This window comes from Urocitellus parryii, chromosome 6 (genome assembly GCF_045843805.1).
Source record: "Urocitellus parryii isolate mUroPar1 chromosome 6, mUroPar1.hap1, whole genome shotgun sequence".
NCBI classification, from domain to species: domain Eukaryota; kingdom Metazoa; phylum Chordata; class Mammalia; order Rodentia; family Sciuridae; genus Urocitellus; species Urocitellus parryii.
In genome coordinates this window covers 95,834,447-95,858,650 of record NC_135536.1, presented here as the reverse complement: position 1 = coordinate 95,858,650, position 24,204 = coordinate 95,834,447, and the positions used below count along the sequence as shown (strand labels likewise).

The following is a 24,204-nucleotide window of genomic DNA, read 5'->3' as shown; positions in this document are numbered from 1 at the left end:
TTATTGATTATTTCCTTTGCTGTAAAGCAGCTTTTAAAATACTGAATGAAAATGGTTTCAGTGCTCCAATTAAAAGATATAGACTATCAGAGTGGATTAAAAAACAAGATCCAACTATATGTTGTTTGCAAAAGACTCATTTTAAAGGTAAAAACAGCCACAGACTGAATGAGAAAAGATGGATAATGATATTACATGCAAATGGGGCCCCAACGTTGCTACTTTTATATTTTACAAAGCATATATCAAACAAAAAATAATCAGAGAATAATAATAATGTTCACATGAAAACTGAAATTGAACATTTATCTCTTGTCATATACAAAAATTAACTGAAAATGGGTTAAAAGACTTTAAAATAAGACTTGAAGCTGAAACTACTAGGGAAAAAAAAAAAACATTGGGTAAAGCTCCTTAACAGTGGTGTGGACAATGGTAATTTGGATATGACCACAAAAGCACAGATAAGAACAGCAAAAATAAACAAAAGGTATAACATCAAATTAAGAAGCTTCTGTACTGCCACAGAAATAATTAGCAACATGAAAAGACAACCTACAGAATGAGAGAAAATATTTGCAAAATATCCATCTGATAAATGATTATATAAGGAACTCAACTTAGTAGCAAGAAAACTTTATTAAAAATGGGCAAGGATATTTCTCAAAAGAAGCATACAGATAGCCAACAAGTTCATGTAGAGGTGTTCAACATTACTAATTATCAGAAATACAAATTAAAACTACAATGAGATGTCACCTCACACTTATGAGAATGACTATATCAAAACGACAAAAAAAATGTTGGCAAGGATGCGGAGAAATGGAAACTTTGGACAGTGCTGTTGGTATTGTTAATTAATAGAGGAACTGTGGGAAGAATCAATATAAAAAATTAGAACTACCATATGATCCAGCAATCCTACTTCTAGATATGTCTTCAAAGGAAATGAAATCTGTATGTCAAAGAGATACCTGCACTCCCAAGTTCATTGCAACTGTTGTTCACAACAGCCAAGATATGCAATTAACTTAAGTTTCCATCAACATATGAATGGAAAAAGAAAATGTAATGTGTATATTTTGTGTATGCATACACATATATACATATATACCCATATAATGTAATGGAATATTATTCAGCCTTACAAAAGAAATAATTCCTGTCATTTGCAATAACACAGATGAACCTAGGAGACATTATGCAAAGTGAAATATGTCAGGCCCCAAAAGACAATTACTGCATGTTTTAACTTACATGTAGAATTTTTTAAAAAAGTGGAACTCTTAGTATCAGAGAATACAGTGGTGATTGCCAGAGGCTTATAGGGGGAGTAGGAGAAATGGGTTAAAGAATAGTTTTGGTTAGACAGGATGAATAAATTCTGGAGATCTATTGGACAGCATGGTGAATCTAGTTAATGTATATTTGCTGAGAACAGGTCTTAAAATTCCTTACCACAAAACAAAGCAATATAAAACCTATATGAGGTAATGGATGTGTTAGTTAGTTTTACTTTGGTAAAACTTTCACAGTATATATATACATCAAAACATTATATTGGCACACACCTGTAATTCCAGGGGCTCAGGAAGCTGAGACAGGAGAATCATGAGTTCAAAGCCAGCCTCAGCAACAGTGAGGTGCTTAGTAGCTCAGTGAGACCCGTCTCTAAATAAAATACAAAATAAGGCTGGAGATGTGACTCAGTGGCCAAGTGCCCCTGAGTTCAATCCCTGGTACTAAAAAAAATAAATAAATAAAACCTCACATTATATTGTGTACTATAAATATGTACATTTTTGTCAGTTATACCTCAATAAAGCTGGAAAAAAATAAAATTAAGAGAACTGCCTCATATCTTTCCTCCTCCCTCTCACCAACATACTGAGAAATTACGTCAGCCCCAAGGGAACTAAAATGACTCTAAGTTTAAACATAATGTGTGATTCTGAATTTGAATATTTTCTGTAGAGCACATCATTAGTTTAAGTGAAGAAACTCGAATAGAGTGAGATTAGATAAAAACAATATATTTATGCCAATTTCCTGATTCTGGTGTTATATTGTTATTTTGTAGGAGAATGTATTTGTATTTTTTAAATATATGCTAAAGTATTCAAAGATGATGGGCCATAAACAACTTACTTTCAAATGATTCAAGAAACAAATTTCTTATAAAAGCTGTAGTAGTTTTTCTGAAGTATTTTTTCTTACTTTTCTTTAAAAATGCTGTGAAATAAATCTCAAGTTTAGCTCATTGATTTTGAACTCTATTATTTACATTTATTAAAAATGATTTAATTGTTTCCTCTCCATTGGCAGGATTATTGGCCCAAAGAAATCCACTTAATAGAAGATAAATATGTACATGATATGAACAGAATAAAAGAAGATAGTTCATTTACTTCAATTTATACACATCTATTGAAAAATGTCCCTCAAATATTTGAAGCAGACATGAACGTGGAGTTAAGATTAAGGGAATGTTCACTTCTTTTGCAAGACCATGCATCCAAAATATTTGAATGGGACAAAGTTATTTGCAAAACAAGTAAGCCTTATTTTTTTAAATAAGTAAAGTTATGGTATATGTGTCTGGGTGTCTATTAGTCTATCTGCTGCCTCTATATGTGTTCTCATAAAGAATGAAATACAAGAAGAATATCTTAAAATATAAAAGATATCTTAAAATATCTTAAAACAAGAATATATATTTTAAAACCTCTTCATTTTAAAATGATTCAGTACAGATTTTCAGCTAAACACAAACATGTAGTTTCAAAGATAGGGTTACTAGGACAACAGTTATTAACCTTGTAAAGTTAGAGTGTAGGTAGCAAAATATCAGGGAAACATGGAAACAAGATTTTATCAACTGATATTGAAAGTCACAAGCAAATCCTCAAGAGTCAGGATAAAAGAACATAAATTTCTAAAGCCAAACAGTAAAAAAGGGTAAGAGTTGATTACATGGGCTAGGTTAGGTTTTATAGGAGTATTCAGAATATGGTGAGGAATAAATGAAGGAGTAAAAAGCATTCTGCAAGTAATGATAATGATAATTTTTCCTTTTCAGGATTTGTGTACTTTTCTTAATTATGTTGATTAATACTTCCAGAATAATTTTAAGTGTTAATGGTGGTTCTTATTCTTGATTTAATGAAACTTTGCCATATAGAAGTCTTGAAAACAATGATACTGGTTATCTTCTATTTTAAATAAATAGTTATAATGTTTAGATATTTAGTATTCTTCTTTGACTTTAGGTTTTTCAAATTCTGAGAACATTTAAATATACTATTAAATTCTCTCTCTCTCTCTCTCTATATATATATATATATATATATATATATATATACTTATATGTATATGATATGCAGATTATGTGTGGGATATATATATACACACATATATGAATATACATATATACAATATCTATACACAGTATATATACAGACATACATATGAAGCTTATGTGTGTATATATATATATATTCATAAATTCTTTTCTTAAATAAAATATCTACAAGTAAAAGAAAAATAAGAACATATCTCTTCAAATATTCCTCCTGGTTTAAAAATAATAATTATAAATATATACCTATATATTCATTGTTCTCAGTATGTAAATATCAGAGTTTATATTTAAGTCTAAGTATCTAACTTCAAAGCCATAACCTTTCTATTGGTCATACACCATTGTGCATAGTGCTTTATTTAAGGTAATCATGAAATAACCAAATCTAAGTCACTGAGCTGTTTGAAAAACATGGACTTGTTCAGTAGAGATTGATTGAGATAAAAATTTAGATAGAGAAGGAAGAGCCATAGACTTGTTAGGTGGAATATGATATTTCAGAAAAACTAAAGAAAACAGAAGATATGTAATAGTTCTAGTTATTCACTAAGAGTGTAACTAGTATTATGTTTATGAAAATCATTAGTTGATCTTAGTGAATAGTTTCACATAATTTCTTTATTGAAATTTTTCATTTCTAAAGGATATATTTACATATGTTTTGAATTCTGTTTTTAAGGTTATGAAAAAATGGAAAGATATAAGGCATTTCTAGAGAAGTACCATACACACAAAAAGATAATGGTAGGATATTTATGTTTTTATCATTTTTCAAAAATTGTATTTTCACAGAAAATATAAACATTGTAATTTCACGGATAAGCACTAATAATATTTAAAAATTATTCTTTTTAGTCTTTGGTTATCTAACAATGATGTCTGTGTTTTAAGTAACTAGCTGGACTCTTCTTTTCACATTCAATTAATTAGTGTTGGCCTCTTAACATTACAAATTATTTGAAGATTCATTTAATGTATAAATATTCCATCCTTTGGTTATTTACAATTTGTAATATACTTACTAGTATATCAGCCCTCTTCCTTTAGAAAAAAATAAAAATTTTTATGACCATTATATTTGTCAAATTTAAAAGTCTCCATGAGATTTTGATTAAAATTATAATATACTTTTGAATTACTTATAGATAGTCCATAGTCCTTTTCAAAATTATGGATTAAAAGCTGGATGTGGTGACATGTGTATCGAATCCCAGGAACTCTGGAGGCTGAGGCAGGAGGATAGCAAATTCAAGGCCAGCCTCAGCAACTAAATGAGTCCCTAAGCAACTTAGTGAGACCTTGTCTGAAAATAAAACATAAAAAGGGCTGGGGATGTGGCTCTGTTGTTAAATGCCCCTGGGTTCAATCCCTGGTACAAAACAAAACAAAAGTTCTGAGATTACATAATGTTAAAGCAATAAAAAGACTTTGTCTCTCACAACCGCACACCTCATTTCATGTTATTTTTAAAATTTCAAATAAGTTTTCCTCTTACGCTTCATTATAAATTACTAAAGTAGTTAACTTAAGAAAATTTATATTTTGACAATTGAATTTGTGATTGATACATGACCCATTCCCTTTCTAATATTAAATATTTTTTTTGTATTTGGTACCCAGGATTGAACTCAGGGGTGCTTAACCACTGAGTCACATACCCAGCCCTTTTTTCTTTGTATTTTGATCAGGGTCTCCGCACATTGCTTTGGGCCTCACTACATTGCTGAAGCTGGCCTTGAATTTGCAATCCTCCTGCTTCAACTTCCTTAGTCAGAGGGATTATAGACATTTCCACTATGCCCAGTTAAATATTTTATTTTTTTAATGTTTATAAACCTGATAGGCAAAATTTTTGATCATTTATGTATATGCCATAAATTGCATGTCTTTTACTAATAGTTTTAATTAGCTTTGTGTTTCTATTATTGTGAATTGCCTGTTTATGAACTTTGATTTTTTTTAGCTTATTTTTATTTCTAAGAGCTATTTATGCTTTAAAAATATTAGCTCTTTTCAATAATATGTTATTTTTATCCTACCTTCTCTTAATCCAAAAGTGTTTTTTACTATATTAAATTTTATATTTTCAATTATATGTAATTTTTACAAAATTCCTTCAGGGTTATTATATTTTAGAAATCTTCCTTTATCACAGAGTCATAGACAAAGTCACATGTGTTCTTTTGTATTATTCTAGTAGTTTTTTAAAACTTTAATTCTTTAATCTATCTGTTATTTATTCTAGCAAGGGCATAAATTATAATCATGTTATTTTAAGTCCATCAAGAAATTTGTGTGATTTTTCTCCATAACAGTTCTACACATTCTTTGTTTTTATTTCCCCCCTAGGTATTTTCAATTTTCATCAATAATATTAATGTTTTTTAATCTGTTATTAACTGTGTTGTTCTATTGAAAATTATCATTGCTATATAGATATTATTCAATTGAAGGAGATATTACTCAGTTTATGGGTTTATCATGCTGTCTCTGACATTTATGATAAGGATATTTGTACTTTGCTATTAAGTATAACTTTTAATATTTAGATACTTACATTTTCACATTAATAATATTTATTTTTATTTCTAGTTTATTAAACTATATATGTATGGGAGTAGATGTAGATTAAATGTAAATATCACTGGGCTCAAAAACTTGAAGAAATCTCAATAGTTTGAAATTAGAGGGAATGAGTCCACTGTAGTGAAAGCAGAAGCTATTTTCATCCTTTAATCTGTGAATATGGAAGATTATATTGTCAACTTTTCAGAAGTTGAATCACCCTCACATTGTTAGGTTATACTTTTTAAATGCATTACTGATTTTATTTTGTTTTATTTAGATTTTTGCATGTATGTTTGATACATTATTATTTTTCCTGTTATCTGTAGTTAGTTTCAGTACCAAAATGATAATAACCTCAGAAAATAATGTTCTTAGTTTTAGCTCTCTTTCTAATTTAAAATAGTTTGTAAAATATAAAGATATTATTTTTCCCTTTGGATGTTTTATACATAATGCTGAGTGAAGATAGCCAACCCCAAAAACCCAAATGCCTAATGTTTTCTCTGATATAAGGAGATTGATTCGTAGTGGGGTTGGGAGGGGGAACATAGGAAGATTAGAAGAACTCTAGTTACAGCAAATAGGTGGGAGAGGAAGGGAGGGAGCATGGGGGTAGAAATGAGAATGGAATGAGATGGACATTATTACCCTATACATGTATGAAGACACAAATGGTGTGAATATACTCTGTATATAACCAGAGATATGAAAAATTGTGCTTTATATGTATAATATGAATTATAATACATTCTGCTGTCATATACAACAAATTAGAATAAAAAACTTTTTTAAAAGTAGCTTGCAAAAGTTATTAGCTAATTCATAATTTATGTTGCTCAGTGGAGTTAGGTTGCTGGAAAACTTTGTGGAAATTAACTAATTACCTAAATAGCAACTCTAGTAAATTGTCAGAACTAATATTAAGTGGGAAAAAAGCAAGTTACCAAGTAATATGTGCAATTTATATCTTTTTAAAATTTCAAAACACAAAAGTCGTCTTGGGGCGTGTGTGGGGTATGGGTGTGTGTGTGTGTGTGTGTGTGTGTGTGTGTGTGTGTGAGAGAGAGAGAGAGAGAGAGAGAGAGAGAGAGAGAGAGAGAGAAAGTATTTTTAAGTGAATGGAAGGTATATAAGCCAAAAAGGAAAAAAAAAGGGGGGGATTTTAGTGACTATCTCAAAGAAATGGGAACAAAAGAGTAGGACTAGAGATCATGGTCAAAGAGAATCTAAACTTTTATTATGTAAACTATTTTAAATCTGGAGTCTTAAAAAACAAATTCTGAATGTCAACAATAACCTATTATAGGTTGTGGGAACATTGGAACACTGGTAGTTATATTATTCATTAAATTTTATGCAAGTTTTAAAAATTCTGACCCTTGAATTTTATTAGATGACTATCAAAGTCTCTTGAAATTACCCTTAGATCAATTAAAACCAACAAAAGCATTAATAATCATTGTAATTGAATATACATGTTTTATTGGACTTCTTAATTGGAATTTTAACATGTAAAAATTCATTTACTTAGAGTTTTAAGTTTTTATTTTAAATATTTTCCAGCTTGCAGATGAAATGGGGACACAGAAGAATATAGAGGTATTCAAAATTTCTGTTTTTCTAGATTGTATGTTCGAAGTATTACATGGGGCTAAAAGAATGCTTGTAATAATATAGATGTAACTATAAATATAGATAGAGGTGCCAGAAAAGAGAATTGAGAACAGGTATAGAATCTTTCTCTTTCTACCTATTTCATATTTATGTGTAGTGTAGTTTTGATCATTTTTATACAGGCCAAAGTTAGTTCTGAATTGTGGAATATTTATTTATTGATTTATTTTTTGCTTTTGAATCTGTTATATGAATATGAAAGGGCTCTTAATTTTTCAGAAGCAAAAATATGAACATTTTTCTTAGGAGGAATATATTTTATTCTTAATAGATTAACATGAAACAAAATAATTATGTTAGAATGAGTTAAATGTATCTGTCTTATATAGTCATATGAAACTACTATACTAAGAAGAGTGAAATAATTACTATTCTATAATATTTCCCATTTTTCTAGGGTTGCAACTTCTCAGGATTCAAAGCAAATGAGCTTACTCAATTACCCAGACATTTGGATGCTAAACGAATTTATCTTTTTATTTTAAAAGCCCATGACTTTGATGTATGTAAATATTATTTTTATTGTATAATAAACTTTAAGAATATGATTTAATGAATAACACCTTTACTTAAAGCTATGATAAATTAGGTGTTAAGCAAGATACATTTACCAAAAGAGAATGTATTAGACACCATATTAGTGCCTGAGGAGTCTGAGGATGCTAGTGTTCACTGGATTGACATGTGACCATAACAGGTACTTTTTCTTCTGTTTCTGCTCCATCAGCTTAGGATAGTTTAGCCTGCTACTTTGACCTTGAAATAACTTAATAGAGCCCTTATCCATAGGCCTTTTGTATGTTCCTTTTTAAGCCTAAAAATATTCTGGGGCATTTTTTGTAGTATCCCTACAGAGTAACCAACGGAATGATGAAAAGATACTGGTATAGAAAGGTAACTAGGTTGTCAACTAGTGATTATCAGGGATGGGTTGAGGTTGGGATGTTTACAGATAAAACTGATCATTTTTTCCACTGCATTTAAATTTTCTACTTTTTATGTCTCAATATATTACATGTATTATTTTTCATTAAAAAGTACTAGATATAAGTTAAAACTCTACTGGTACGTCCATACTATACTTAGTAGCCTATTTAAAAGAAGTGCTTCACAAAATACATGATAAATAATTTTCTTGCTACAAAAGTTTGCATGATGTCATTTTTGTTGACTTTTATTTGAGGAACATGAATTGATATTTGTGGATTTTATTAAAATAGATGTTGAATTCTACTGAATGTATAAATAACCTTTTGTGAAGAACAAAAATGATCTTTGAATCTACAATTTTAAACCAAAATTGGTAAATAGATTTAACCTTGTGAACCAATTTTGATGAATTGTCTACTTAAAGGGAACACCATATTTAGACATATTGATGAAGACAGCTTATTGAAATAGATGTTTTTGATTAATTGTTGACATTTGTCTTCAGTGAAAAATAGGAAAAATTATGGCATTTTTGCTATTCTTGGTCTGTCCTAAATCACCTTTTGCATAGTTACTAGCCAAATATAGTTATTGAGCATATGAAATGTAGATGATGTCACTGAGAACCTGAATTTTTAATATATTTCTTTTAATAAATTTATATACAAATCTTAAAAATAGCATATGACTCAATTATTTAATAATGCTCAATTGTGCAATAAAATTATAAATATGTATTTTATGAAGTCTACAGATTTAATATTTCTGATGAAAATAGTATTTAAATTGAGATATGCTATGAGTATAAATATATATTATAACTCAAAGATCTAATACTAAAAAGAATGTAAAATTATTTATTAATAATTGTATATAAATTATTAATCATTAAGCATTATATTAATCATTAATCATTGTATGTTATATACAATGAAATATTATTTTAAATATATTCAGTTTAATAAATAAAATGTGCAATTAAAATTAATTTTACCTTTTACTTTGTAAATAACTATTAGAAAGTTTAATATGTACATGGCTTATGTAAATATCTATTTGGCTGTGATAGTCTATGAACATTGAAAACATACTGTTTATAAGGCATATTTACACTAACATGTTTCTTTAATATATTTTAATTTGGTTTCTATGTATCTTTTTCCCCATAGGAAAGAATATTTAAAATCTGGAAGAGTCATTTTCTCTCAGAATCTTCCATTGCTCTTTTGCATGACTCCTTTTGGTGGTGGTTTCTCCATAAATTTAAGGCAAATAAGATTTTTAAAGTTTTTTTAATAAGTTGATTTGTAGCATATAATTAATTTGTAGGTAGAGAGAACACTGGTAAAAATGTTTCTCTATCTTTTCATAGAGATTAGTTTTTGAATGAAATTATCATGTATGTAATATTTGTAGACTTTAAAAATCATGTTTAAAGTCTCCTTTTTCAAAGGAGTAAGACTTTCATATGATTTCAAAGATCCTAAATCTTTTCTAATCATAAAAATTAGTGAAATAAAACACTGTAGTGAGCAATAAAATTGAGGATTTATTTAAAATTGTAATGTGCTGATAAACACTAAACAGAAAGTCCACTGTAAATCACTGATATTGAAGAAGTTCAGTTTGAAAATATAAGTATGCGGTTATAGAGAGTCTTTATTTGATTCAGAAGCATTAGAACTTTTGATTAGGATTAAAAGGATAAAGAGGGGATATTTGGGAAACAATAAGAATGGAAATAAGTAGCACATAGACAGTGTTTGACTAGAAGTAAGTATGTTCTAATATTCTTAATATTTTAAAAAATTGTCCATGGTACCTTGGTTCCCCCCAAAAGGTGCAAAAGAGTGAAAGTGTATCACCTCCACACAACTCCATACATTAACAAAAAGCCATATGACCTACAAAGTCACAATATTTTTTAATCTATCATACAAAGTAGATTCCAAAGCACTTAATATTACCAGGGATAGAGGGAATAAATACATAATGATAAAATGGTCAGTTCATCAGTATGACATAAGAATACTAAATATTTATGCACCTAATAAAAAGTTCTTCAGAACACATTTAATAAAACTTTTAACACTTCAAGGAGAAATAGACAAACTCATAAGTATAGTTCAAGATTTCATCATCTCACTCTCAGTAATTGGTAAAACATACAGAAAATCAGAAATTATGTAGAAGACTTGAGCAACACTGACAAACAACCTGACAATTATAAAACACTCTTCTAATCTTGCTCACTTTGTGTTGCTATAACAGAACACCACAGAATAGGTGATTTGTACTGACCAGAAGTTTATTGGCTAACAGCTGTGGAGGTGGGAAAGTCCAAAATATAGGGGTCTAGGAGCCAGTATTTGGCAAGGTTCTCCTTGCTATGTCATCCCATGGCAGAGAGCCATGAGGAGATATTATGGTTTGGATGTGAGGTGTCCCAGAAAAGCTCACATGTGAAAAAATACAAGAAGGTTCACAGGAGAAATGAATGGGTTGTGAGAGTCTTAACCCAATCAGTGAATTAATCCCTGGTAGGGATTAACTGAGTGGTAACTGAAATTCGAGGGTGTGGCTGAAGGAGGTGGGAATTGGGACATGGGTTTGGGATATATATTTATATCTGGCAAGTGGAGACCTCTCTCTGCTTCCTGATCACCATATAAGCTGATTTCCTCGGCCAAACACGCTTCTGCCATCAATGAGTCTTGCCTCACCTCAAGCCTTGAGGAATGGAGCCAGCCTTCTATGTACTAAAACCTCTGAAACTGTGAGCCCTTATATAAACTTTTCCTACTATACAGTAGTTCTGGTCAGATATTTTAGTCACAGCAGCAAAAAAAAAAAAAAAAAAAAAAAAAAAAAAACTGAGCAAAACAGAAATTGGTACTGAGAAGCGGGGTCCTTGTTGTGACTAACCTGACCCTGTGGTTCAAAAGCTTTTTGAGGTTTTTGGATTTGATGGGAGAAATTTTGAAATGTGTAGCAGTGTAAGCTGGAAAAGCTTTAGTTTGTTGCAACTGGAGATTAATGGTCGATTCTGGTGGGAGTGCAGAAGACCATAATGGTGATAGGACCATTGCCAATGAAGTCTGGGCTCAAGAGGGTTTAGAGGAAAAGGAGGAGACTATTGGTAACTGGAATAGAGTCCATTTGGGTTCTGTTCTGTCTGAGAAGTTGTCTGCATTTTGCCTATGTCCTGAGATTCTCTGTGAGGCCAATTTTAAAAGCAAAGGACTTCTTAATCTGGTGGAGGAAATTTCTAGGCAGCATAGCATTCAGGTGGTGGCACAGATATTGCTGGCAAGTTTTAGCCAAGTTTATTGTGATATTCAAGAGCAGAAAGAAAGCAGGAGGGGGGAGATTTGAAAAACTTGGACTTGAAAAGTGAAAGTAAAATTAAGGCTAAGGAAATTGCAGTTGTTAAAGACATTACTGCCACTAAAGAAATGTTAAAGACTTTACACAGAGACAATAAGAAGATGGCTTGAGGGCATCTCGGGAGCTGGCAAGACCACACCCATCTCAGGCTCAAAGAAGTAAGGTGAAAATTCTTTTGAGAAGAGATCAGTGGGGCACCCTTCTTGCACAAAGGGACCTAGGAAGTTTTTTCAACATACTCAGCTACCCAGACTCTCCAAGGCTGCTGCAGCTATGGTCCCTGGAGGCTGGGCTATTGCTCAAGATGATGACAGACCTTGGTGTCAACCATGTGGTGTTGGTTCTGCAGGAATTCAGGATGCTGGAGTTAGGGGGCCATGGAAGTTTCCAACAAAATTCCTGGAAAGGCAGGCAAGGTGCAGCAAGATTGTAGTCCCTGAGGGCATCCCTTGAGAAGACAGAGTATGGAGATGTGAGGAGGAAGCTAAATAGCAATGGAGATCCCTGAGATTAAGAAATGCCAGTAACATGGGACATTGTCCTAGGAAAGCTGCAGGAATCAAACAGGGACAAGCCAACAGAAAGGCCACTTGGGCTGCAACAAACAAGACCACAGGGGCAGAGCTACACCAGCCCTTTGGAGAGGACATCATGCCATGTGCTCCAGATGGTGGACACAGACCTATGGGACCTGCTTGCCCAGCCGGATTTTGGTCTTGCTTTGGTCCTATCACTTCTTTCTATGCTTCTCTTTTTGAGAATGGAAATGTTTGTTGTGTACCATTATATATTAGATACTTGTAGATTGCTTTTAATTTTACAGGAGCTCACAATGTAAGATTGCCTTGACCCTCAGGGAAAACTTTGGACTTGAACTTTGAGCAATCTCAGAACTGTTGAGACTATGGGGACTCTTGGGAGTGGACTAAATGTATCTTGCATTGACAGATGAATGTGAGCTTTTGGGGGCCAGGGGCAGAATGTTATGATTTGGATGTGAGATGTCCCCAAAAGCTCCCATGTGAGAAAATATGAGAAGGTTCAGAGGAGAAATTATTGGGTTGTGAGAGTCTTAATCTAATCAGCGAATTAATCCCCTGATAAGGATTGAGTGATAACTAAAGTGGTAAGGTATAGCTGGAAGAGATGGGAATTGGGGCATGGCTTTGGGATATATATTTATATCTGACAAGTGGAGACCTGCTTTCTGATAGCCATTTAAACTGCTTCCCTCTGCCACGATGTCCTGCCTCATCTTGAGGCCCGAGGAATGGAATCAGCCGCCCGTGGACTTAGACCTCTGAAAGTGAGCCCCCAAATAAATAAACCTTTCCTTCTCTATAGTTGTGCAGGCTAAAACAGAAGGAGTTGAACCACTTCCATAATAGCATGCTCCCATGACACAAATGCCTGCTATTAGGTCCCACCCTCCAATACCACAAAATCAGGGATCAGGTTTCTAACATATTTACTTGGGGAGACACATTAAAACCATGGTACCTATCATCAACAGAAGAATACACATTTTTCTTGAGTGCACATTAAATATTTACAAAGATATACAATCTTCTGAAATAGGAAAAAATCCTAATAAATTTATAATAATTCAAAACATACAAAATGTTTTCATGCAAAATTGTATTATAAAATGAATAACAGTAAAGTATCTGGAAAAATCTCCAAATATTTGGAAATTAAAGAGCATACTTCTCAATAACCACAGGTCACACCAGGAATCAATATGAAAATCAGAAATTATTTTGAACAGATTAAAATTTGTAGAATATAGCTGAAGCTGTATTTAGGGAGAAACTACATTATAATGTATGTCTGTATTTGAAAAAAAAGGAGAACATTCTCAAAAACTGTGATCTCAGCTTCTTTTTTTATTTTTATTTTTTAGTTTTCAATGGACCTTTGTTTTATTCATTTATATGTGGTTCTAAGAATCAATCACACATGCTAGGCAAACAATTTGTCACTGAACTACAACCCTAGCCCTCAGCTTCTATCTTAACAAGCTAAGAAAACGAAGTATGAGTGAAACTTAAAGTAAGTGTAAGAAAAAAAAAATACTGATCAGAGTGGAAGCCAACACAATTAAAAAAAAAAGAAATTAAAGAAAAATTATCAACATTTAAAAAAGAATGAACATAAAACTTCAGACTCTTCCAAAAAATTGAATCTCATCCTAAAAGTTAGGAAGCATTACCAAGGTAGCAAATTCAGACAAGATACAACAAGAAAAACAAACCAAAAATTACAGATCAATATTTCTTATGATGAGTATGGATGTAAAAATCATCAAAATATACTAGCAAACCAAATCCAGTAGCATATTAAAAGGGTTATACACCATGACCAATAGGATTTATTCCTGAAATGCAAGGATAATTTAACATATGTTAAATAACTTGATCTAATGGATACTTTGGTAACCCAAATGTCCAACAGCTGCAAGATACATTTTCTTATCAAGCATACAGGAAACATTTACAAAATAATGATTCTACCATTTTGCTATTTAGTTTCTTAAGATACACACACTAGGTTGAATTATATTAATCAAAAACATATCCTGGAAATTTCTGTCTTGTGCAAATTTCTTTTCTCCTCTTCACAGGTGTTAACTATAGATTATGTAGTTGAAACATGCTTTCTTGAGTAAATTATATTTGTATTGTATATATATAGGTATATATCACTTCATTTAATTCTCAAATAACTGTATATGTCAGAACCATTGACATAAGTAATCAAGAATTGCTATCAGTGTTATTATTACTATGATAACAGCAAAGAAGTTAATAAACAAGTATGCAAATTATATTGGTAGTTAATAGACCTGGATTATAGTCCAATTCTTGAGTATTTAACTGGATAGCTTTATGTGTAGAAGCTAACTCACAATAAGGACGAAAATGAAGGGAAGAATAGAAATGAAGTAGATAAGACAATGAGGAATGGAGGGAAGGGACAGGCTATAGACAAAGGAAAGACAGTAGAATGAATCTGGAATCTGACATAATTTTTCCGTGTACATATATGAAAATAATACAGTGAATCCCACCTCCATGCACCTCCATAATAATGGGACTCCAACTAGAATAAGATATATTTTGTGCTTGTATAATTATATTATAAAGGATTCTGCTGTCATAGATGACTGAAAAGAACCAACAAATTTTTAAAAATAATAATTCCCCTTGACATTTCTGAGATCAGAGCAGTCACTGAAGTAGAAGGATTTAAGCTAGGTGATATGTAATTTCATTTTAGGTCTAAGATCTATTAATAAATCTATCTATAAATCCTAGGTTATTTTGTTTGATGATTTCATTACAAACTACCTTAAATTTGAAATTTGGGGGGTTTTGTTACCAAAAATCATTAATGCCAGCTTGCACTTCTACAGCCTATGTCATAAATGAGTTGGAACTGTTTAATTCACCTTTACTGTGTAATGACTTTAGATGCTAATTCACCTCTTTGTTGCTTAGTAGTGCAAGAATCAGCATGCTACATTGGCACTTTAATATTGACATTATTTTTATATATAGATGTGTTTCTTCTTAAAATATATTTCTTTTGTTTCCAATTTAGCTCTCTTATCATAATTGTATTAGTTCTGTCTCATTCCTTATTGCTTTAATTTCACTCTGTATTACTGATAATGAATGAATTAGAATTGTAGGGAACTGAAGTTAACTAAGCCATTGATTGCCTTCTACATAATAAATACTGTGCAAGAACCTTCATTAACTCCTCATGTTTGTGTTTTCTGTGTACCAGGTATCATGTTTTGGGTACAAAAATGTGATCTTTGTCCCTATTTAATTTTACTACACTTCTTTAATGCAGTGTATATCTGTCCTACACCTGTCAGATAAGAAAACTGGGGCATAATTATCTCACCAAAGGTAATGCAACTAATAAATAACAGAGCCAGTATTCAAATTCAGGTTTGCATGATGCCAAAACCTATCCTCATTCCCTTATACCAATTGACTTCCCTTTAAGAATAGAAAAACTACTGATATTATACAAATATTCCCAATTGTATTTTCCCCTTATATTTTTGTGCATTATAATTATACATAATAGTGGTATTAATTGTAATATTGATTTTAATTTCATACATATTTTAATTTTCAGCCTAACAAAAAAAATCAAGATTGCTTATTTGATAGAATTTCAGAAAGTTATGTGACACTTTTCATTAGCATACCTTTAAGACGGAAAGATGCATTTTTTCAGGTAATGGTAGAAATGAACAGTTATGTTAATTATTTTTAGAGTGAATTAAATAGAAAAAATAGTTATTTTGTTTAAACTTATGCAAGAACACATTTTGTTACTTTGAAAGAAAAATTGTCTGATATACAGTAAATAATGGCAATATTTTAAAAGTTATGCTCTTACTGTCACTCCCCACAAGAATATAGTATTCTCATGCCTCAAAGTCTTATAGAATATTTAGTATAATATTTTGTATGATATTAATAATTTGAAAAGTATTAACTTATCCTATATACATTCTTGGTTTTGTTCAATTTACCTACAAATTGATTTATTTTTTCTTTATGATGAATCATTTGATCTATTTAAAATAAATTTCCTATATTATACTTAAGAACCAATCATCTGTTACAATAAAATACAATGCATAAAATTATGACTCAAATGCTTGTTTTGATTTTTTGCTGTTATACTAATGAATAATATTAATTAAAATAATATTCTTGAGTAAAGTAAAATGAAGAATGTAGAAATGTTATTGGAAATGTTTATATTTAATAACTAGCATTTCAAAACACAAGCCATATTCAAATATTTGTTGCTTTGGCAATCTGTAAATCAGAAATACATAATTATTTTAGAATTTGTAAATGTTTTCATTGCTAATGCAGATTTAAAATACAAAGTGTCCTTTATAATGAAAATATATATAAACCTATATTCACAAAGTTTTCAAACATTTATGTTCATCCTTGACCTATCTTACTCACAAATGCATATGTAAAATGTGGTAGCGGACTTGGGGTAAAGAAATATAGCTTCATGTCTGTAATCTGATACAAATTACCTACGTAATCTGTTCAACCTCTCAGGTTCATAAGTAGGTTTTTGGTTACATTAAATGTTAAATAATTGTCATGTGGAACAACATTGTTCTGAAAGATAAAGTAGGATTTCCTTTGCTAATATTGAAATTGTTTTTTCTTATTTTCAGGAAAAAAAGTTAATGATTAAAACTTTGTTGTTAAATTAGCTGAAAATTTAAAAAATTTTTTTTCTAACCATATTCTTTCACTAATATGTCCTTTTGTGGATTTTATATTAATGTGCATTTACTAAGTGTACCTAGCCTATCTACACGGCTTGATAAAATAAAGCAACTTCATCAAAGGACTCTTTAATAAAGGATAAGGATGAAGTGGTCCCATTAGATATCACCCATTCTCTAGTTCTTGGTCCTACTTTTGTGATCTAAATGTTCTCCCCCAAGATGTGTGTGTTATTTAATAGAAGATATAATTGTAACATCTCTCAAATCATGACTTGACTTTTTCTGGGTTCCTACTTTAAGTATCTTTTTCCAAAGGAAAATTAGAAGTTGTTTAATCAGGATTCAAAGCCATATTTGAGAACAAAATGTACATACCTTAGTAATTAGACTCATTGACCTATTCTTTCAATAATTCCTCTCCCTGCTTGCATGTTTGAGAACCAGGCCACCTTCCTGTAGGTTGCATATCCCAGCAGGAATATTTAAGTATAGGTGGAGCTTCATCTCTTCTTGTCCATTTTCCATTATTTTACACTCATTTAACTAAGTGAGGGTTTCATTGCTCTTGGTTCATGTAATTTATCTTACAAAAGCCAGAGAAACTTATTAATGTTTAAGAATGAAAATATTTTCTTCAGTTCCCACTATTAAGTACATTAATATGAACCCAAACATATTTAGTGTGATATTTATTTCCCTTTCTTCCAGTGTCTCACAACAATATTCCTTCATTCCTTATTCACCTTATTCAATATTTTAATTGTTTACATAATCTTATACACTACAGATATAATATGTGATCATTTCTGGTTGTAAAGATATTTATGTTCATTCAATAAAATTAAATGCAATACATTACAGAGGTTTTTTTTTTTCTTTTTCTCATATATCCTCCCACCTCACAAAAAGATCTTGGAGGTCTTAAAAGACACACTATTTTACTAGCAAATCTGAGTACTATTGGATTAGGTAACCATATTGTTTCTTATTGCTGCTTTAATAAGTTATTATGAACTTATTAAATGTAGTTGTTTAATACAACAGAAATTCATTTTCTTAGCTATAGAGACCAGAAGTGAATCTTACAGGGTGAAAATCAAGATGTTGGCAAGATTGTTTTCTCTAGAAGCCTCCAGGAAGAATCCATTCTTTGCCTCTTCTAGTTCTGGTGGTGGCCCATAATCTTTGGTTTATGGTTATATCACTCCAGTCTTTGCCTATACTATTATCACATTACTTTCTTCTTTCTTATCTCATCAAATTTTGCTCAGCTTCACTTTTCTAATGACTTTTATGATTACATTTAAGAGCCCACAGAAGAATCCAAGATGAATTTTCAAGATCTTTAATTATACCTATAAAATCCTTTTGTCTTATAAAGTAACCTCTACAAGTTCTAGAGATTAGAACGTATGTATCTTTTGCACCATTATTCAGTGTGCCTCAGGGACCTCTAAGGACTCTTCCATTTCTAAAATTTTACAGAATTAAGGGCTTACAAGTTGATTGTAAACACTTATCTAAATGAAAATACTAAAATAGTGGTATAAATCTCTTTAATATAAAACTTTAACTTTCTGGATTTAGTCATAACCTGAGAGAAATTTAATGGTTTGGAGATTTGGAAGCTAATTGAATACTAATAGTTCTATAAATTTGATGACATATGATCATGGTTTTAATATTTAAACAATACTGGAGCTGGGATTGTGGCTCAGTGGTAGAGTGCTTGCCTAGCATGTGTGAGGCACTAAGTTCAATTCTCAGCACTGCATATAAATAAACAAAGTCCATTGACAAAAAAATATTTTAAAAAATACTGATTATATTATGTGAACACATTGAAATAAGCTCCAATTATTTAAACTTATACTTTTTATAATGATAACCTATATACATCATTTTCTAAGTGTGGATAGCAATACTAAGGTTTATGGCTAATACCAAACTGTCTTAATTATTAATTTCCTTCTTTATTTATTATTTTGTAAAATGTTAACACTTAAATTAATGTAATTTTTCAATGTTTTTTTGGTTCATGCCCCTCAATTAGAGATACAAAGAAGTAATAAAATGGCTAAATACAAGCCATAAGAAAATATATATATATCTCCCAAGCTGGTAATTTCTCTGATAGTTAAGATATGTTATATAAAACATGTTTGTATGTTATATAAAATTAACATAATATGACTCCATTTTGGTAGGTATATCCTGATTGTCTGGCACAAGCTATATATGCAACATTCCGGGAAGCATTTCCAGAATCTAGTAACCTCTTTAATGATGAATTTAAAGAAGACCTAGGGAATAACATTTTTCTTTGGATGTCAGGTATGAAAATATTATTTAAGTATTGGTTATTATTTTGGTTCCTAAAATTTGGGGATTGCAGTGTTTTATTTACTTTTCTCAAAAAAAAAAAACCTGAGAGTTCTTTGTCTTAGAAGCATCCCATTTTGAAGCCTAGTTTTAAAAATTATTTTCTTCTGAAAATTTTATCAAAATTAACTACTTATTAACTTTAGAAGCCAAATATCTTTATAAATAGTGAAGTCATTATAAAAAATGGATTGCCACAGAAATAAAATAATTTAATTTGTATATAGAAGACAACTATTTTAAGCTGCTCTGAAGAATAGAAAATTTTTCTACAGATTTGTTATAGACTGAATTATGCTTCCTTCCAAATTTATACATTGAAATTCTGTAGTTTTAACCCACATTACACCTTGTAATGTGACTATATTTGGAAATATAAAGATTTGTTAAAGTGAGATCATATATGTGGGTCCTAGTCCAAAATGATGTGTGACCTTATGAGAAGAGGGAGAGAAGAGTGATGTGAGCAAGATGACAGAATAGGAGATACCAGTCATCATTCTCCAACAACGAGAATAACAACAAAACTATTTAGTTATCCAAGAACAAGAATAGTTCCAAGGAGGGATCAGGAGTCCAACTAAGAATCTGCAGCAGGGTACCCATTCTCATGTCAGAGAAAGTGGACTTTAAGCCAGAATTAATCAGAAGACACAAAGAAGGTCACTTCACACTGGTCAAGGGAATCATCCAACAATAAGATATAATGACTATAACTATGTATGCTCCATACAATGGTGCATCTATGTACATAAAATAAACTATATTTAATATTATGAATCAAATAGACCACAGATACAATAACACTGGGTGACTTCAACACACCTCTCTTTCCTTTAGATAGAGCACCTATACATAATAGGAGTAAAGGCTCTTCAGATATATCATTAACCAAATGGATCTAACAGACATCAATAGAATATTTCATCCATTCACAATGAATTCACCTTCTCAGCAGTGCATGGAACATTTTCTAAAATAGATCATATTTTAGGTCACAAAGCAAATCTCAGCAAATTAAAAAATAGAGATGATTCCTTGCATCCTATCATATCATAGTGGTGTGAAATTAGAAATCAATGCCAGTATAAAGGTCTGGATTGGGGATGCTCAGTGAGTAGAGCACTTGCCCAGCATGCTCAAGGCTATGGTTTCAATCCCCAGCACCACCAAAAAGGAAAGGAAAGGAAGGAAGGAAGGAAGGGCGGGAGGGAGCAAAGGGAGGAAGGAAGGAAAGATGGAAGAAAGGAAGGCCAATATAAAAAACAAAACACTCTAACACCTGGATAATAAGTAAATTCACTTTTGAATGATTAATAGATTGCAGAAGAAATTAGAGGAGAAATAAAAAAATTTTACAAACAAATAAGAATACTGATACAACATATCAAAATCTCTGGGACAGTATAAAGGCAATGCTAAGAGAAAAATTTATAGCACTGAGTTCATACATTAAAAATAGATACCAAATAAATAATCTAACATTATACCTCAAAGCCCTAGAAAAAGAAGAACAAACCAACGTCATTTTAGAAGACAGGAAATAAGAGCTGAAATCAGTGAAATAGAGAATTTAAAATAATATAATGGATCAATAAAACAAATAGTTGGTCTTTTGAAAGGATAAACAAGATTGATAATCCTTAGCCAAATTAACAAAAATAAAGAGGGAGAAGACTAAAATAAATAAAATTAGAGGTGAAAAAAGAAATATCACATACTCCACTGAAATCCAGAGACTCATCAGAAACTATTTTGAAAATTTATACTTTAATAAGCTAGAAAATCTTGAATATAATAACAAATTCCTATAGATATGCCCTACCCAAATTGAACCATGAGGATATAGAAAACCTAAACATATCAATGTCAAGAAATGAAATTGAAACAGATATCAAAATCATTCCAACAAAGAAAAGTCCAGGACTGAAAAGATTCTCAGCCAAGTTCTATAGGACCTTTAAAGAACCAATACCAATCCTTTTCAAATTAGGTAATTAAATAGGAAAGGAGAAATCACTGCCAAATTCATTGTATGAAACCAGTATCACCCTAATACCAAAACCACACTTCCAATACCAAGACACATCAAAGAAAAAACTTCAGGCCAATATCCTTGATGTACCTCAATGCAAAAATTATTAATAAAATATTGTTAAACTGCATATAAAAACACATTAAAAAGATAGTGCACCATGATAAAAGGAGTTTACTTTCAGGGATCCAAAGTTGATTCAACATATGAAAATCAATAAATGTAATTCACTGTATAAATAGACTTAAGAACAAGAATTACATGATTATCTCAATGAGTATAGGAAAAGTATTTAACAAAGTGCAACACCAATTCATGTTTACAACACTATAGAAACTACGATAGATAGGATAGAAGGAAATTTTCTTAATGTTGTAAACGCTATATATGACAAACCCAAAGTCAACATCATATTGAATGGAGAAAAATTGAAAGTATTTCCTCTAAGAATAGGAACAAGACAAGGATGCCCACTCTTACCACTCCTATTCAACATAATCTTCGAAACTCTAGCCAGAGCAGTCAGACAAGAGAAGGAAATTAAAGGGATACAAATAGGAAAAGAAGAGCTCAAATTATCTCTCTTTGCTGATGATATGATCCTATATTTATAAGATCAAAAAAACTTTACCAAAAGACCTCTACAACTGACAAACAAATTTAGTTAAACTTCAGGACACAAGATCAACATATATAAATCAATCATTTTCTTATACTTCAATAGGGAGCCTGCTGAAAGAGAAACTATGAAAACTATTCCATTCACAATAACTTCAAAAAAAATAAAATACTTGGCAACTCATCTAACAAATGATGTCAAGGGCTTCTACAGTGAAAACTATAGAACACTGAAGAAATTGAAAAATATTTTTGTATATGGAAAGACCTCTTATGTTCTTGGATAGGCAGAATCAATATTATTAAAGTGGTCATACTACCAAAAACATTACACAGGCTCAATGCAATTCCCATAAAAATACCAAGGACATTCCTCACAGAACTAGGAAAAGCAATTCTAAAATTCATTTGGAAAAATAAGAGACCCAGAATAGCCAAAGCAATCCTGAGCAAAATGAGTAATGCTGAAGGCAACACAATTCCAGACTTCAAAATATACTACAGAGCTATAGTAACAAAAATTACTTGGTACTGGCACCAAAACAGATACAAAGCAATGGAATAGAATAGAAGGCACAGAAATAAACCTAAATAAATACAATTATATGATAGTAAACAGAGGTTCCAAAAACATTTGCTGGAGCAAAGGAAGTCTTTTCAACAAATGGTGCTGGGAAAACTGGAAATCCATATGTAGAAGAATGAAAACTTGACTTCTATCTCTCACCCCGAATAAAAGTAAACTCAGAGTGAATCAAAAACTTCAAAAACTGTGCAACTTCTAAAAGAAAATGTAGGCCCAATATTACAATATGTTGGCACAGGAACTGACTCCTTAACAATATTTCTAAATTGCAAGAAATAAAACAAAAAATCAATAAGTGGGATGGCATCAAATTAAAAAGCTGCACAATAAAGGAAATGAGAGTGAAGAGATAGCTTAGAGAATGGAAGATCTTCACCACCTGCTCCTCATATAGGGCATTAATATCCAGAATATATAAAGAACTCAAAAAATTGAGAAAAATAAATATATGCATATGTATATATAATCCAATTAATAAATGGACAAAAGAACTAAACAGAAACTTCTCAAAAGAAGAAATGCAAATTGCTGACAGATATATGGGAAAATGTTCAACATCTCTAGCAATTACAGAAATGCAAATCAAAGCTACATTGAAATTTTATCTCACTCCAGTCAGAATGGCAGTTTTCAAGAATACAAATCATAGTGAGTATTGGCAAGGATGTGGGGGGAAAGTTTCATTCATGCATTGTTGGTGGGACTGCCAATTAGTGCATACATTCTGAAAGTAGTATGGAGATTCCACAAAAAAATAGGAATGGAGCCACCATGTGTCTCAGCTATCCCACTCCTAGGTATGTATCCCAAAGGATTTAAAATCAGCATACTATATGGATACAGCCACATCAATATCTATAGCACCATGATTTACAATAGCCAAACTACTGAATCAACCTAGGTGCCCTTCAAGAGAAGAATGGATATAGAAAATGTGGTATATGTACACAATGGAGAATTATTCAGCCATAAAACAATGAAATTATGGCATTTGCTGGTAAATGTATGGAATTTGAGACCACTATGCTGAGTGAAATAAGCCAAACTCAAAGCCAAAGGTAAATGGTCAAGTGTTTTCACTGATATGTGGAAGCTAGTCCAAAATGGGGGGTGGCAAAAGGGAAAAGGGGGTAAATTCCATAAATCTGGGGGAAAAAAAGATGAATGGACTAGCTGAAAGGAACTAAGAAGGCAGGAGAAGGGACAAGATAAGGAAAGAACAGCAGAATGAATCTGACCTAACTTCCTATGTTCATATGCGAATATATCATAGTGTATCTCAACATAATGTGTATCCACAAGACATTAACTAAAAAGTAAAAATTTTAAAAATTGATTAGCACAAAGAGTAGAAGAAAGGGAACAAGGAAAGA

At 31.2% G+C, this 24,204-nt stretch overlaps 1 protein-coding gene across 1 annotated transcript in view; it reads left to right on the top strand.

Annotated features, from left to right (window-relative positions):
• Fam227b (family with sequence similarity 227 member B) overlaps nt 1-24,204 on the top strand; it is an 82,855-nt gene that overhangs the window by 21,759 nt on the left and 36,892 nt on the right. Inside the window, exons 3-8 of the mRNA XM_026390064.2 lie at nt 2,326-2,554; nt 4,041-4,105; nt 7,493-7,528; nt 8,001-8,105; nt 9,703-9,801; nt 19,418-19,544. Of these exons, the coding sequence (XP_026245849.1) occupies nt 2,326-2,554; nt 4,041-4,105; nt 7,493-7,528; nt 8,001-8,105; nt 9,703-9,801; nt 19,418-19,544 (661 nt within the window). The remainder of the gene's footprint in view (nt 1-2,325; nt 2,555-4,040; nt 4,106-7,492; nt 7,529-8,000; nt 8,106-9,702; nt 9,802-19,417; nt 19,545-24,204) is intronic.